Source organism: Trachypithecus francoisi, unplaced genomic scaffold (assembly GCF_009764315.1).
Source record: "Trachypithecus francoisi isolate TF-2019V2 unplaced genomic scaffold, Tfra_2.0 Lachesis_group15, whole genome shotgun sequence".
NCBI lineage: Eukaryota > Metazoa > Chordata > Mammalia > Primates > Cercopithecidae > Trachypithecus > Trachypithecus francoisi.
In genome coordinates this window covers 106,435,582-106,452,061 of record NW_022681460.1, presented here as the reverse complement: position 1 = coordinate 106,452,061, position 16,480 = coordinate 106,435,582, and the positions used below count along the sequence as shown (strand labels likewise).

The following is a 16,480-nucleotide window of genomic DNA, read 5'->3' as shown; positions in this document are numbered from 1 at the left end:
CTCATTGCAACCTCTACCACTCTACCTCTCAGATTCAATCAATTCTCCTGCCTCAGACTCCAGAGTAGCTGGGATGACAGGCAGGTGCCACCATGCCTAGTTGATTTTTGTATTTTTGGTAGAGATGGGGTTTCACAATGTTGGCCAGGCTGGTCTTGAACTCTTGACCTCAGCCTGAAGTGATCTACCGTCCTCAGCCTCCCAAAGTTCTGGGATTACAGGCTTGAGCCGCCACGCTGGGCCACAAATATGGCATTTAATAATCAGAATTTATTTATTCATTCAAACATCAAGTTATTGAGTGCATATTTATGGCACTCCTTATATTCCAGACACTTGGCTGGAGATTAAGGATACAGTGATGAACTATTTTCTCATAAAATAGTTTACAGGAGGAACAGAACAGTCTCAGCTAGAGACAGGAGCTCTGGAGTCCAGCCATCTGTGCGGGAATCCCAGCTAGTCACTCACCTGCTGGGTATCATTACCTCAGCCTCAGTTTCCTCATCTGTGAAATGAGAGTGATGATGATTGCATTGAACTCATCAGATTGTCGTAAGTCTCCAAAAAAATAATGCAAGTAAAATATCTGGTATACAGCAAGCACTCCAAAAATCTCAGCTATTATTACTGTTATAATAGCACCCATTTTATCCAAGGTTGGATAGTCAGTGAAAGATACAGAAAAAGACGGGGAGACTTGGGCGTTAATAGGAACAGATGAAGTAGAACTGATGAGTCAGGAAGCAGTGAAATTCAATTCACTCATTGAACCAATTTTTATTGACCACTCACTATAGCTCAGCATTCCACTAGGTACTGGGAACCAGTGGTAAGCACAGACGGACATACTTCCTATCTTCTTCGAAATTACAGACTGGAGGTAGAGATGGACATAAACCAAGGAATCACAGAAATAACTGCTAACTTTTGACAATGACAATTGTTACAGAAGGGAGATGTAGGATGTTTCAAGAACTGACGACAGGATTTGATCTAATGAGAGAGATCAGGGCAGGCTTCCCTGGGGGATAATGTTTGAGCTGAGAAAGGACTCAGGTTAAAAGATCAAGCAGCAGGTGCAAAGTCCCTGTGGCAAAGACATACACATGGAACTGAAAGAAGTCCAGAGTTGCCAGAGAGAGGCCGCAATGGGGAGTGTAGAGTGAGTTCGGGCTGAGAGCAAAGTCGGGATCAGCCCTATGCAGGGTCTAATAATAATAATGGCCACAAATACGGTAGCAGCAATCATATATTGATCTCTTGCTGTATGCCAGGCATATTATATCATATCATCTAAACTCATGACAATACCATGAAGTTGGTGCTATTATTTTCTGCATTTTACAAATGGGGAAACAGGCTTGAGGTCATGTGGCTACCAAGGACATGAACCAGTTATGTCTAAGTCAAGACCTCTTGCAGTCTTGGATTCAGAACATCATACAATTTGTCATACAAAGGAGGACAGTCCAGGGGTACATTATTAATAATACTAAGACCACAGACATACCCCAGGACCGCCCCAAGCACTACTGGATAATATCTCAGGATTTTTTAAAAAATGAAAGTACTTTGTAAACAGTGATATCTGTTAAGAACTCTAATACTATGCAGCCATAAAAAAGGATAGGTTGGCGTCCTTTGTAGGGACGTGGATGCAGCTGGAAACCATCATTCTTAGCAAACTATCACAAGAACAGAAAACCAAACACCGCATGTTCTCACTCATAGGTGGGAACTGAACAATGAGATCACTTGGACTCGGGAAGGGGAACATCACACACTGGGGCCTATCATGGGGAGGGGGGACGGGGAAGGGATTGCATTGGGAGTTATACATGATATAAATGATGAATTGATGGGTGCTGACGAGTTGATGGGTGCAGCACACCAACATGGCACAAGTATACATATGTAACAAACCTGCACGTTATGCACATGTACCCTAGAACTTAAAGTGTAATTAAAAAAAAAAAAAAAAAAATTCTAGAACTTTACTCCAAAAAAAAAAGAACTCAGAGACAATTTATCTGACCATAAGGTTCAGGAAGGGGAAGGATCTCAGTGTAACCAGGAGATCATTTTCTTGAACCAATGCCTCCTTCTGCTACAACACGAAGCTTCGTTCCAGTCCCATATCTTCGATATATTTGACATTTTGAAAAATAATTGTGTCAGTTTTATTAATGTTTTAAAATACAAATTAAAAATGCAACAAATGAGTGAGAAACAGCAGTCTGTTTTAATGAAAATTTCATATTCTCCATCAATAAATCATAAACTAAAGAGAACTCAACATAAGCCACAATATTCTTTGCCTGTCTGTGTAAGGGGTTACTTGGCAGAGGGTTCCACTTGGGAACTGGGAAGATTCTGGAATGCTGCAGGGCCCAAGAGGTCAGGCTGGTGAGGACCAAAGGGGTCCGGCCGCAGTGGGAATGGCTTAGAGAGATGTAACACAGAGGCCCCATATGAACTTTACCTCTAAGGGATCCACCACCCTGCGAGGCAGCTTTCAGAAACCGGAACAGTGTGGTGATCAAGAAAAAGCACCCCGGCCAGGCGCGGTGGCTCACACCCGTAATCCCAGCACTTTGGGAGGCCGAGCTGGGCAGATCACGAAGTCTGGAGATCGAGACCATCCTGGCTAACGAGGTGAAACCTCGCCTCTACTAAAAATACAAAAAATTAGCCGGGTGTGGTGGCGGGAGCCTGTAGTCCCAGCTACTCGGGAGGCTGAGGCAGGAGAATGGCGTGAACCCGGGAGGTGGAGGTTGCAGTGAGCTGAGATCGCACCACTGCACTCCAGCCTGGGTGACACAGCGAGACCCGACTCAAAAAGAAGCACCCCAGCGTTAGGTTGAAATGCAGCAGAAGCACAGCACTGTGTGCCTGGAGAAGTCATCTGCTATCACCTTCTCTGGTTGAGATGTTGAGGATGATTCAGGGCGGGGGGTCCCTTGACCAAGGAGGATGTGAAACCAGGCACCCCTCTACTTTCCCTGCCAAGATTTCTCCTGCTTCAGACTGTGTTCCAACTGTAGGGCTCATTCCCAAACTTTGTGTCTAGAACCTCTACTGAAATGTTCTTTTCCCTGTTCTAACATCTTGCAAGAGATGCCTTATCCTACCTCTGGGTAACAATAAACCAGTTCCATCTATTTCACATTTTTAAAGAAACCCAGACAAGGAGATGCAAAGGTCTCCCTGGGTCATCCCAGGTCATTCTAAATTCCCAAGTCTGCTCCTCCAGCACCATCGTGGAAAACTTTCATATCCGATTTCAGGTTTGCAAAGGGTTGAGTCTGACAGAGCTAGACCTGCTTTTCAAAAATTCTAAACATGTAAGAACGATTTGGCAGGGAGTGGTAGGAAATGCAAATTACTTGGCTTTATAACATTCTAAATATTGATTCTGTGGGTTTGGGTTGGGGGAGGCCAGCAAAGGGGGTAGGAGTGTGCTTTGTACACAATCAAGCCAGGTGCACTTTCAGAAGCACTACGCTTAATGAGCCTTGGAAGGAACAGGAAAATTGGAGCCTGGGGTTGCTGGGTTCTTTGAGGGAACTGGGATATTTCCAACCAGAATCTCCTCAGTCTCAACTCGCCAATCCTCCCGGCTCTTCCCCACATCCTCCCTCTGCACCAGAATTTAGCAAATGTAGTCTTCTTAGACCAGATTGAAATGCCAGAATGTATGGAGATTAATCACAGAATAATACAAACTGCCGCTTATCATCTCCCATATATTTGACATAATTACCCTACAAGCAACATGAAAATGTTATACTGTAATAACTCCCAGCCAGGAGAAAAGGCAGCGTTGCTGATAACACGAAAATAGAGAATAATACAGAACACAGCCCTTCGAAAACTTTTAATTAATTTTTCCCCCTTTCAGCATAATTGATGTCAGTTCAGGCTTCGGTGTTTCCGAAGTGCTTGGCCTCGTAGCAAAGAAACTTAGGATCAGGCAGATTGCCTACAGAGCAAAGCTGGGCCCCAGTGGGGGACTAAGGAGCGACGGCATCAGGAACATTTGTTCATCTTTAAACACATAACTTAGACTATGTCACTTTTTTATTTAAATTATTTTTATAGCTCTCCCTTGCCCTGCCCTGCAGAACCCAAAGACCAAGGTCCTTTGGTGTCACTGGGGATAATTCATGGTGTGGCACTTGCTTGTTACCTTGTCAGTTTCACCTGCTTCCCCTCCCCACCAAGTGCTCTAGTGTGACTGAGTCGATTGCACCATGCAATGCTGCACCTTGCACCATGCTTCATTCCTCCAAAACTTTACACTTGATGTTCTATCTACCAGGACACCCCTCCACCAAAACTTCATCTGGCCAACCCAACTCATTCTTTAAAACTCAGCTCAGATGTCTTCTCTTCCCCAGAGCCTTCCTTTCTCAATGACAGCCAAGGTTTCTGCCTTGGGCTCCCAGACCCTCCTGACCTTCCTTCTAACATGGACTGTATCACCCTATATCGCATGAATCCACCTGTCTCTCTCCTCCTGTAGAATGTGAATGTATCACTCATTTCTGTAGTCCAAGATCCACACAATGTCTAGGACAGAACATGTGCTGAAAGAATATTTGAAGAATGAACAAATAAATATTCTCTATAGCTACTGGAGTAACCTAACATTTTGTCAATAACATAGGAACCTACACAGTAAATTCCTTGTGTAAAAAACCATGCATTGGCCGGGCGCGGTGGCTCAAGCCTGTAATCCCAGCACTTTGGGAGGCCGAGACGGGTGGATCACAAGGTCAGGAGATCAAGACCATCCGGGCTAACACGGTGAAACCCCGTCTCTACTAAAAAATACAAAAAAAAAACTAGCCAGGCGAGGTGGCGGGCGCCTGTGGTCCCAGCTGCTCGGGAGGCTGAGGCAGGAGAATGGCGTAAACCCGGGAGGCGGAGCTTGTAGTGAGCTGAGATCCGGCCACTGCACTCCAGCCTGGGAGACAGAGCAAGACTCTGTCTCAAAAAAAAAAAAAAAAAACCCATGCATCTGTCTTCATAAACCACTGTGATTCATTGGTCAAACTGGCTTATGTAATCCAATATTTTCCTTTTGCATAGACTGCCAGGAAGCTCAAAGCTAAATGCCATGATAAACAATAACAACAGTATTAGCCTAGGTTTTGTTTTGGTTGACTGATTTTCTTTTTCCTTCAGTGTGATTTTGTTGCTGTTTTTGTTTTCTATTTCCCATTTACTGACTCATCAGTAGCAAACAACTTTATATAGGCAAACTGCAAAGACCAAGTAAAGGATATATGCAGGCCCTCTCATGCTTGCTTTATGTCTTATTTAACAGAAAAGCACACCTTTTGGATAAGTAACAGGTATACTTTGTCTAAGTGGTAAATGAATACTCAACAAATATGTGTTGAGCATTAACTGAGCCAGGCATTAAGCTGGGTCCTGTGCATATACAGAAGAAAACACATGGTCTCCTCACTCAAGGAGTACATTGTTGACTGGGAAGTAAAGGGGGTGATATTTGAGCAGAGTCTTAATGGATATGTAGGAGTTCACTAGTAGAAGAAACAAAACCTGCTGAATTTTAAGAATGTCAAGTGACTTGATATTGCTACAAGATACATGTGAATGAACAGTCAGCAGACAACCAACCTGTTGAGACAAGGAAGGATAGCTCATAAGACACTTAGGAACAGACCTTGCTGATAAGTTTAGACTTTACCCTACAGGCCACTGGTCTATAACTGTTTTATATAGGGGGACCCCTTTTCAGTGTTCACAGATTTCATGGTAGTAGTCTCAGTGCAAATCGACTGAGAAAAACACATGACAGCAAAAGTCATAGTAAGTTCAGTGACGCATTTAAATTAATTTGTACTTTGTTCAACCCAATCAAATTTACAGACATTTGAAAAATAGCTGCACCCAGCAAAACATACACTGTTCCCCTCAGAGATATGAATAAAATATGAATGTGTCTATTCCAAGTGGTTACTCTTCTCTCCTCAACATCTTTCCTTTCTCTCTCTCTCTCTCTCTCTCTCTCTCTCTCTCTCTCTGTCTCTCTCCCTAATATCTTATCTTGTGAGGCTTGGCATTGAAATGCAGTTTCCCCAGTGCGTGTTTCCATTGTGGTTATAACTCGTGGACCTGTTTTATCGGATGCTCCTGTCTTTTGTTTAATCAGGCCTATGTTGCACCCTTTCTCTTTTCTTTCTAGTTGTTCTTCTCTTTCTCCTATGTTCTTGATCACTAATCTATTGTTGGCCAGGCTCAGTGGCTCACACGTGTAATCCCAACACTTTGGGAGGCCAAGGTGGGAAGATTACTTGCATCCAGGAGTTCAAGACCAACCTGGACAACATAGCAAGAGCCCTTATCTACCAAAAATAAAAAATAACCAGACATAGTGGCACATGCCTGTAGTCGTCCCAGCTACTCGGGAGGCTGAGGTAGGAGGATTGCTTGAGCCCAGGAGGTTGAGGCTGCAGTGAGCTGTAATTATACCACTGCACTCACCCTGTGCAACAGAGTTACACTCTGTATTAAAAAAAAAAAAATCATCATCATCATCACCATCATCATCATCTATTGCTGTCAAGTTACATTTTGATGTGTTAATCTAATTTTGTGGTCCTTAAATATTCATGTGTATCAGAACCGCCCAGAGGGCTACTCAAATACAGATTGCTGGGCATCATTCTCAGAGTTTCTAATTCAGTAGATCATTAGTGGGGCCTGAGAATTTGCTTTTCTAACAAATTCCCAAATGAGGCTGATGCCCCTGATCCAGGGGCCACACTTTGAGAAGCAGTGAGCTACCTTATCTCCCTTCTTCTACTATATGACCATTTCGTCTACGGTTTCATCGGTTTCTTACATATTTTACCCTTCTTAAAATTCTGAAACCTTTGATTTCATAAATAAATGCTCAGCCAGGCATGGTGGCTCATGCCTGTAATCCCACCACTTTGGGAGGCTGAGGGAGAAGGATTACTTGAGCCTAAGAGTTTGAGACCAGCCTAGGCAACATAGCAAGACCCTATCTCTACAGAAAATTTAAAAATTAGCTGGGTGTGGTGGTGTGTGCCTGTAGTCCCAGCTGCCTTGGAGGCTGAGGTGGGAGGATCACTTGAGCCCAGCAGATGGAGGCTATAGTGAGCTATGATCATGCTACTGCACTCCAGCCTGGGAACAGAGCAAGACCCTGTCTCAAAACAAAAAAGAAATGTTCAAAATGAATAAAACAATTATATTAAGAGCATAAATGTTCATAAATACATACAAACAATCCCGATGAACACTTTTAAATGCACCACGATGTTTAAGATTGATTGTGTATACATTAAAGAATCCCTTAACTCATTTCAAACTGTTAAGTAAATCAACACAGATAATTTGCATTCCTTCTCATTGTCACCTGTCAGTAATTGTAAACATTTATAAATGAGGAGCCAAGAATTTCATGTGATCTCTTTAGGTTTACATGTTTACCTGAGAGACTGAATGTACCGACAGTGACCAGACTCTATATAGAACCTTGAGCCAACTATCTGCAGTGACCAACCCGGACATTATCTGCAGGAACCAGCCCAGGGCACCAGCCTGCTCTCTGTAAGTCAGACTTGTAGAAAGTCTGCTCACTCTATGTAGCAACTGGTTTAGGAAGCCAGGCAACAACCCCAGTAACAATCAGTCCCAAATGCCCAGGATTCCTAAAATAACTGACAGCTTCCCTAAAATTTTTGTCCCTGCATCCAACTGGGGATAAACCCAAGAAAGCTAAACAGACACCCCTACCAGATCACAGCAGATGACCACTTCTATTTATTCCCACCTTCAGGTTCCCCATGACAACAGCTCCAATCAGAGCACACCGAGTCTTCTTTTTCTTCTGCAATAAAGGTTTCCCTCTCCTCTATCTACCTTTGAGTGTCTGCCAAAACGCAAGTGATGCTGGCTGACTCCCGTGCTACGGCAAGCTCTGAATAAATAGCTTTTGCTTGTTCTTATTTGGTTGGGCTGTGTTTATTTCTAAAGCTAGCTGGGAGGACAGGGGAAGGCCACAGCCAAGTGAGCCTTGGGTAAATGTATCTAAGCATTACATAAAATACCTCTATGTACAAGACCCATTAGAATGTTTATCCAGTCTGCATGTAATGGTTGCTGCAGGTACGTGTTCTCAGGCTCTTTTCTGGAATTCTGTTGAGGGATTGTGTGGTCTCATTGATGGCAAATATGGCTGGGGGAAAGGGGGAGTCATCAAGGAATTTTTGAGCTAAAAGGTGTCATGATTTTTACACCGTCCCAGCAGCTGTGTGGAGGATGAGGAGTAAGGAAGGGCAGAATGTATCAACCAGGATTTCTCCAAAGCGGTTAAGCAAGAACTCTAGACCAGATTCTGTCTCCATGGAGGAGCTTCCTTGTCCTGAAATGCATTCCCATTGCCCCTGCAGAGGCACGCTTTCTTTCCTTCTTTCCTTCTTTTTTTTTTTTTTTTTTTTTTTTTTGAGATGGAGTCTCGCTCTCTAGCCCAGGCTGGAGTACCGTGGTGCAATCTCGGCTCACTGCAACCTCCGCCTCCTGAGTTCTAGCTATTCTCCTGCCTCCGCCTCCTGAGTAGCTGGGATTACAGGTGCCTGCCACTACGCCTGGCTAATTTTTGTATTTTTACTAGAGACAGGGTTTCACCATCTTGGCCAGACTGGTCTTGAACTCCTGACCTTGTGATCCACCCGCCTCAGCCTCCCAAAGTGCTGGGATTACAGGCATGAGCTACCACAATCAGCTGGCACGCTTTCTTTACCGAACACAAAGGTTGGCAAGGTTGTCTTCTCAGGCAAAAAGAGGTCCTCGCGTGGCCTCTGAGCGAAGTCTCGGGGAAGTGCGGACCACGGTCATGGTTATTTAATTACCATGAGAGACTTTCATCAGGACGCCAACAGGCAAGTTCACAGCTGAGAAACCCCTCTTAATTGCTGGGCTTGGGAGGACCATCATTCCTTTGATGGGCCTGTGGCTTGCTCTTTTGACCTCCAACATCTGGATTTGCTGGGGCTGTGGCAATGATTCCCAGTCCAGGTGACAGAAATGTCAGGAACAAGACTCTGACCCAAACATTTGGCCAGACTTTGTTAATTTCATGAGGAAGGGGAAATGCAAGTTTCACGCTCCTGGAACGGCTGCAAGCAAGACCCCCTGAAAACCCTATTCTTCAAATAAGTTAGACACCGTGAGTTTGAATCTAAGCTCCAGCTCCTAGTAACGGTGGGACCCTAACTGAGCAAGTGGCTTAGTTAGCCTCTCCACCCCTGGATTTTCTTATTTGTGAAAAGGACACAATATGAGTTCCTGCCTCTCAGGGTTGCTGTGAAACGATGCATTTAAAGGGTTTGGCAGTGTGCCTGACCCATGGCAAACTCTGGCGATTATAACGCATGTTCCTTGAGTGCTGGGTGACACGTCTATAGTTTCCTACAGTCAAGGACAATGATTCTCAGATACTAGCCATGTACAGCATGGCTTTACAACCTTTTATTATTATTACCTCCCTGATGCGTCTTTCAAACTTTTTTTCCTAATCGTCACCCCACACACACCCTTGAAATAATAGCACAGGTGCACTGTGTATCTGTTTCTGTACTGTGACCCTTTGCAGGGCCACAAACCATTGTATTATCCAACACCTCTTCACCCCCCAAGAGCCAATTATCTGAACAAAGATGAAATCTTACATGCATTTTTTTGTCTTTTTCTTGCCCATAGAGAAGTGAGCTAAAAAATGCCGTGTATGTATGTATACAAAAAAAAAAAATACACCCACATATGGAAAATGCTTTGTTTTACTTTAACTGATGGGAATGACCATGTGAAATATTTCAATTTTATACAGTTGGTGGAGGAGCTAGTGTTCAAAAGAAATAAAGCATCTTCCAATTCAACAAAGAGAGAGAGAGAGATCCAGTTGTTGCCTGCATTAAGAATGCGTGATCCAGCTGGGCGCGGCGGCTCACACCTGCAATCCCAGCACTTTGGGAGGTGGAGGCGGGCGGATCACGAGGTCAGGAGATCGAGACCATCCTGGCTAACATGGTGAAACCCCATCTCTACTAAAAGTACAAAAAATTAGCCTGGCATAGTGGCAGGCACCTGTAGTCCCAGCTACTTGGGAGGCTGAGGCAGGAGAATGGTGTGAACCTAGGAGGCGGAGCTTGCAGTGAGCCGAGATCGTGCCACTGCACTCCAGTCTGGGCAACAGTGCAAGACTCTATCTCAAAAAAAAAAAAGAATGCATGATCTCAGGTCAAGGGTGGTGGCTCACACCTGTAATCCCAGCATTTTGGGAGGCCAAGGTGGGTGGATCACCTGAGGTCAGGAGTTCGAGACCAGCCTGGCCAACATGGCAAAACCCCATCTCACTAAAAATACAAAAATTAGCCCGAAGTGGTGGTTGGTACCTGTAGTCCCAGCTACTAGGGAGACTGAGGCAGGAGAATCACTTGAACCCAGAGGCAGAGGTTGCAGTGAGCCATGATCGAGCCACTTCACTCAAACCTGGGCAACAAGAGCAAAACTCAGTTTCGAAAAAAAAAAGAATGCATGATCTCAAAGTGAGATTTGTGTGAACTGAGAAAAATAAGAAAGTTCACATGCATTCTGTTTAAAATTCAACCTTGTATTCCAAGATATCATATTTTCCTTCGTGTGTGTACATGTGTGAGAGACAGTTGTAACAGGAAACGGTAGTGACTGTCTTTTTGTATGTGGGGGTTCTGTGTCTGTGTGCTCAGGTGGCGGCCTAATTGATGGACTTACTTGCCGTGATGAAAAGTGCGTAACAGAACTTCTACCTGTATTAGTCAGGGTTCTCTAGAGGGCAGAACTAATAGAATAGATGAATATATAAAAGGGAATTTATTCAGGAGAATCGGCTTACATGATCACAAGGTGAAGTCCCACCACAGTCCGTCCGCAAGCTGAGGAGTAAGGAAGCCAGTAGTGGCTCAGTTCGAGTCCCAAAACCTCAAAACCAGTGAAGCCAACTGTGCAGCCTTCAGTCTGTGGCCAAAGGCCCAAGAGCCCCTGGCAAACCACTGGTGTAAGCCTAAGAGTCCAAAAGCTAAAGAACTTGGAATCTGATGTTCCAGGGCAAGAAGCATCTAGCACGGGAGAAAATGAAGGCCAGAAGACTTAGCAAGTCAGCTTATTCCACCATCTTCTGCCTGCTTTTTCTAACCTTGCTGGCAGCCAATGGGATGGTGCCTACCCATGTTGTGGGTGGGTCTTCCTCTCCCAGTTCACTGACTCAAATGATAACCTCTTCTGGCAAGAGCCAGAAATACCCAGATACACCCAGAAACGATACTTTGCATCCTTCAAGCCAATCAAGTTGACACTTAATATGAACCATCACAGTATCCCAGAATTTTGTTTGTGTTCTCTGGAATCTCTAATCTGGTCCCTCCCGGCCGGGCGCGGTGGCTCACGCCTACAATTCCAGCACTTTGGGAGGCCAAGGCGGGCAGACCACAAAGTCAGGAGTTTGAGAGCACCCTGACCAACATGGTGAAACCCCGTCTCTACTGAAAATACAAAATTAGCCAGGCGTAGTAGTGCATGCCTGTAATCCCAGCTACTTGGGAGGATGAGGCAGAAGAATCACTTGAACCCTGGAGGTGGAGGTCGCAGTGAGCCGAGATCGCACCATTGCACTCCAGCCTGGGCAACAAGAGTGAAACTTCGTGTGAAAAAAAAAAACAAACAACAACAAAAAAAAAACTAGTCCCTCCTAACACTCCAGCGTTTGGGGGTCTGAAGGTCCACCTCCTGCCCACTCCCATATCCACACATGCTTGTGGCTGCTAGAGCAATTCATCCCCTTCCTCAACCTGTGCTCCTCCCTGAACCCATAGGATAGAACATCCACTGCTCTCCTCCTGAGAGAACCACAGTAGAAGAAGAGTGAGCAAAACATTACTGGGCACAGCTATTCTGCACCTCACCTTGTACTTGATTTGCAGAACTACAAAGATGAATGATACATGGTTCTGACCCTAAAGGAGTTCAAAGTCTAGCAAAGGTGACAGAGGTCTCCCACCATCCTGTTCGTTCACTCTTTCTTGTTCTACGGAGCTATGGGTCTCCTAGAAAACATGCTCTGGTCTCTAGCACTGGAGGACTTTTTTCTCCAAAGAAAGGATCCCCTAGAATTCTGGTTTTTACCAGAACCAAGAACCAGGAACAAGACTCTGGCCATAATATTTGGCCAGACTTTGTTAATTTCATGAGGCAGGGGAAATGCAAGTTTCACGCTCCTGGAATGGCTGCAAGCAAGACCCTCTGAAAAGCCTGTTCTTCAAATAAGTTCGTCAGACACCACGTGTTTGAATCCAAGCTCCAGCCCCTAGTAACGGTGGGACCCTGACTGAGCAAGTGGCTTAGCCTACACTGTGTAGCCTTCTCTACACTGTTATACTTAAAAATAATATTTAAGGTAAAAAAACAAAGATGAATATGTCAAGGCCAAATTAGGTGAGCACTGCATAAGAAGAGAATTCCACAAAGAAACAGTTGGCCCCAAACTCAACTTCCTGGTGGCCAAAGCAAAGAGATAAAGTCCATCAGTGACAACATTCCCAGTATCCTCAGATATGACCATAGTAAACACTGACTAGAAACATTGACTTTCTGTCTGTGAGGCAGGACAGAAATTTGTCTTTTCAAAACCTTTCATAGAATAGCACAATCGATGTTATGAGAGCATCTCAAACAATATTCTGAAATAAAATTTAACAGTGTATTCCTAGGGGTGTTTTATTAAACTTCTCCATTCAAGCTCACGTACCAAATGTAAAACCCATGGTCATAATTGTACAAAACTGAGAACCACCCAAATGTCCTTCACTAGGTTATTGGATACACAAACTGTACTACATCAGAACCACGGAATACTATGCAGCAATGAAAAGGAACAAATGCAACAATGTGGATGGATCTCAAAGGTATCCATCCAATATGCTGAGTGAAGAAAAGCCAGTCTCCAAAGATTCTATATTGTATGATTCCATTTATAGATAACATTCTCAAAATTACAGAGCTACAGAGGTAGAGGACAGATGAGTGATTGCCAGGGGTCAAGCAAGGACTACAAGGAGAACCAGGAACAGTGGCTCATACCTGTAATCCCAGCACTTTGGGAGGCTGAAGCAAGAGGATCTCTTGAAGCCAGGAATTTGAGACCAGCCTGGGCAACACAGCAAGACTCCATCTCTGCAAAAAAAACAATTTAAATATTAGCCGGGCATGGTTGTGTGTGCCTGTAGTCCCAGCTACTAGGGAGGCTAAGGTGGGAGCATCACTTGAATCCAGGAGGTTGAGGCTGTAGTGAGCTATGTTCACTCCACTGCACTCCAGCCTGGGCAACAGAGTGAGACTCTATTTCTTTAAAAGAAAAAAAAAAAAAAGACTACAAAGCATAGTTACATAGAGCTCCTTTGAGGTGATGGAAAAGTTCTGCTTCATGATTGTGCTGTGCACAAATCTATACATGGCAGAAATCTGCACAAAACTGTACACACACACACACAAAGATAAGATCTGTAGTTTAGCAGTATTGCAATGTGGATTTCCTAGCTTTGACATTGTACTGCAATTATGTAGGATGTCACCACTGGGGAAAGATAAGTGAAGGGTTCAAGGGATTCTCTGTACTATTTTTGCCACTTCCTGTGAGCCTATAATTATTTCAAAATAAATAGGAAAAAAAAATAAAAGACAATGGCTGTGCTCTAAGGTCCTACCTGCTCCTGAATTCTCTAACTCAGAGACCCTGGCCTTCCGCCCTGAAGGTGAAACCTTGCTGTTCCTACACAAACCCCTCCCCTCCCCTCCCAGCAGCCCTTGATTCTCGGGCTTAACAGCTCCCAGGGCCCGCCGAGCTGTGATTCTGAAGTCGTCTTTGATCACTCACTTTAGGTCTCTTACCACTTAAGCTGCCTGTATTTAAACTCTCCCCGAGTGATCTCCATCCTTTTATCCAGGTCCTTTGATGGCTTGATTCTGGTCACTTGCTAATCCAGCTGAGGTTTTTGCTTCCTGCCAGGTTTTTCTTCCGACTTCTCATCCTCCCCTTTGTTGCTCACCCTTTGCTTGGCGAAGAGGCCAGGATGGAGAGGGCAGGAGAGCACAGGAGTGCTGACCGCAGCTGTTTCATTCCACTGGTCTGAGAAACACTCAGCTGGCCCTGGGGCATCAGCTCAGTGCCCCTGCTTTCCAGACCAAGATCAAGACCTGTGATTTAATGGGCATTATCTCATATCACTTTGAAATTGAGGTTCTGAAAAATCTGGCCATGGGAGGTTCCTGTGGGTGTCTATGGCCGGAGAACTCTTTCAGGAGAATGAAAATAGCTGTAGAGTCCAAAGAATCGGGAGATGGAGATTCAAGGACTTGAACTTTTTTTTTTTTTTTTTTGAGATGGAGTCTTGCTCTGTCACCCAGGCTGGAGTGCAGTGGCACTATCTGGGCTCACTGCAATCTCAGCTTTTCAAGTTCATTATCCTCCCACCTTAGCCTCCCAAGTAGCTGGAATTACGGGCCCACACCACTATGGCTGCTAATTTTTTTTTTTTTTTTTTTTTTTTTTGAGACAGGGTCTGTCTGTCACCAAGGCTGGAGTGCAGTTATGCGATCTCAGCTCACTGCAACCCCTGCCTCCCAGGTTCAAGTGATTCTCATGCCTCAGCCTCCTCAATAGCTGGGATTACAGGCATGCACCACCACACCCAGTTAATTTTTGTGTTTTTTGTAGAGACAGGATTTCACCATGTTGCCCAGGCTGGTCTTGAACTCCTGAGCTCAAGTGATCCACCCACCTTGGCCTCCCTAACACTGCTTCACTGTAATACTTTCTTTCTCCAGAACAATAAGAGATGTATTTGAAAGGCCTTCCGTTCTTTTTCCCCTTTATTGACTGCCTGGGCCCTGCAAACAGATGAGGTCATGTGATTTAGGAGGAAAAATGGGTAGGGGCGAACAGAGTGGCTCCAGCCTGCAATTCCAGCCCTTTGGGAGGCCGAGGCAGGAACATTGCTTGAGACCAGGAGTTCGAGACTGCAGTGATCTATGATTGCACCAAACTCTGTCTCTAATAATAATAATAATAATAAAAACGAGGCACCATTGCTGACCAGAGAGAGGGTCTCCTTCTTGGCCTCTCATAGCCCCTTCATAACACTTGTCTCCGTTTGGAATCATACACGTGGCACTCGATTGATCCTCCACCCCCAACCATGCTTTCTGTGGGGTGGGCTCTGCTTCTCTTTTGCTCCCCACACACAGTGTCTGCTGGTGCATACTAAGTCTTCTAAAAATATTTGTTGAATGTAAGAATGATGAAGTTAATTTAAGCCCAAGGAGTGAGGCCAGGTTCAAAAGGCCTGGAAATGAGTCAAGTAAGAATCCGAAGAGCAGCTGACAATGGCTTAGCACTCACAGATGAGAAGTCCTGTTCTATGCACTTTGCCTGCTGTAACTTTTGCAACAACCCTGAGGGTAGGCACTGATGTTAGTGCTGTCTTAAGGATGAGGAAGTTGAGGGACGAGGAGCTTAAGCTGTTTGTCCTTGGTACCACAGCTGGGTATTCGAATGCCCATAGAGCCTGTGCCTTGAGCCCCCATGCTCTGCAGACCCCCAGAAGTAAACGTGGAAATGTGATCTCATAGATGGCTGGAAGTCAGAAGGTGAGGGAGCCTTCGGTACCAGGACCTGCCCACTCGTGGAGTTTCCCTCCCCTCGCCTCCCAGGTATCTCCTTCTCACTAACTTCTGTGGTCTCCTCTGGTTTCGCCCATGTGAGTTGCTGTTTATCATGCACATTTCCTGAGCTCTTCTCTCTTCGCATGTCACGCTGACTCTCTGAGCGCCTCATACATCCCGAAGGTTTGCACTACTGATGCAGGGCAGATTCTTGGCTTAGCCCAGGAAGGAATTCAAGAGCAAGCTCGTGGTACAAGAAAACAGCTGCACTGAGGATGCGGCAGGCTTGCAGCTCTGTGACTGCTCCTACAAGAGCAGGGACACCTCACAGGCAGTGTGGCGAGAGTAGCAGCTCAGGGCAGTTTTGCAGTCTTTATACCCACTTTTAATGATATGGTAATTAAAGAGCAGCCTTTCAGAATCAGCTAGAAAATGAGCAGTAACTTCCGGGTGGGGGAGGGGGTGTTGCCACGGCAAGGGGCAGTAACTTGCAGGTGTTGTCATGGCAATGGTAAACTGTCATAGCACTGCTGGATGCGTCTTTCGATGCCTCTTCCCAGCTTCCACCAGTCTTCCATCTGGTCTGGGGTCCAGTTGCACCTGCTCCCTATCTCACCATTGTTTTCATGTCGATGACTCCCCATGCCTCTGACCAGGTAATTCTCAACCAGGACAATCGTGTCCTCCAGGCACACGTGGCAATATCTGGAGATGTTTTTGGTTG

General features: G+C 45.1%; 1 protein-coding gene across 2 annotated transcripts in view; it reads right to left on the bottom strand.

The window, feature by feature from the left end:
* Window positions 1-16,480, bottom strand: part of TMEM114 (transmembrane protein 114) — a 63,567-nt gene that overhangs the window by 13,261 nt on the left and 33,826 nt on the right. The window contains exon 3 of one of the 2 annotated variants that reach the window (XM_033236572.1): window positions 13,177-13,269. The exons of the other annotated variant lie outside the window; for it this stretch is intronic. Coding sequence (XP_033092463.1) covers window positions 13,177-13,269 — 93 coding nt within the window. The remainder of the gene's footprint in view (window positions 1-13,176; window positions 13,270-16,480) is intronic. 2 annotated transcript variants of the gene reach the window in all.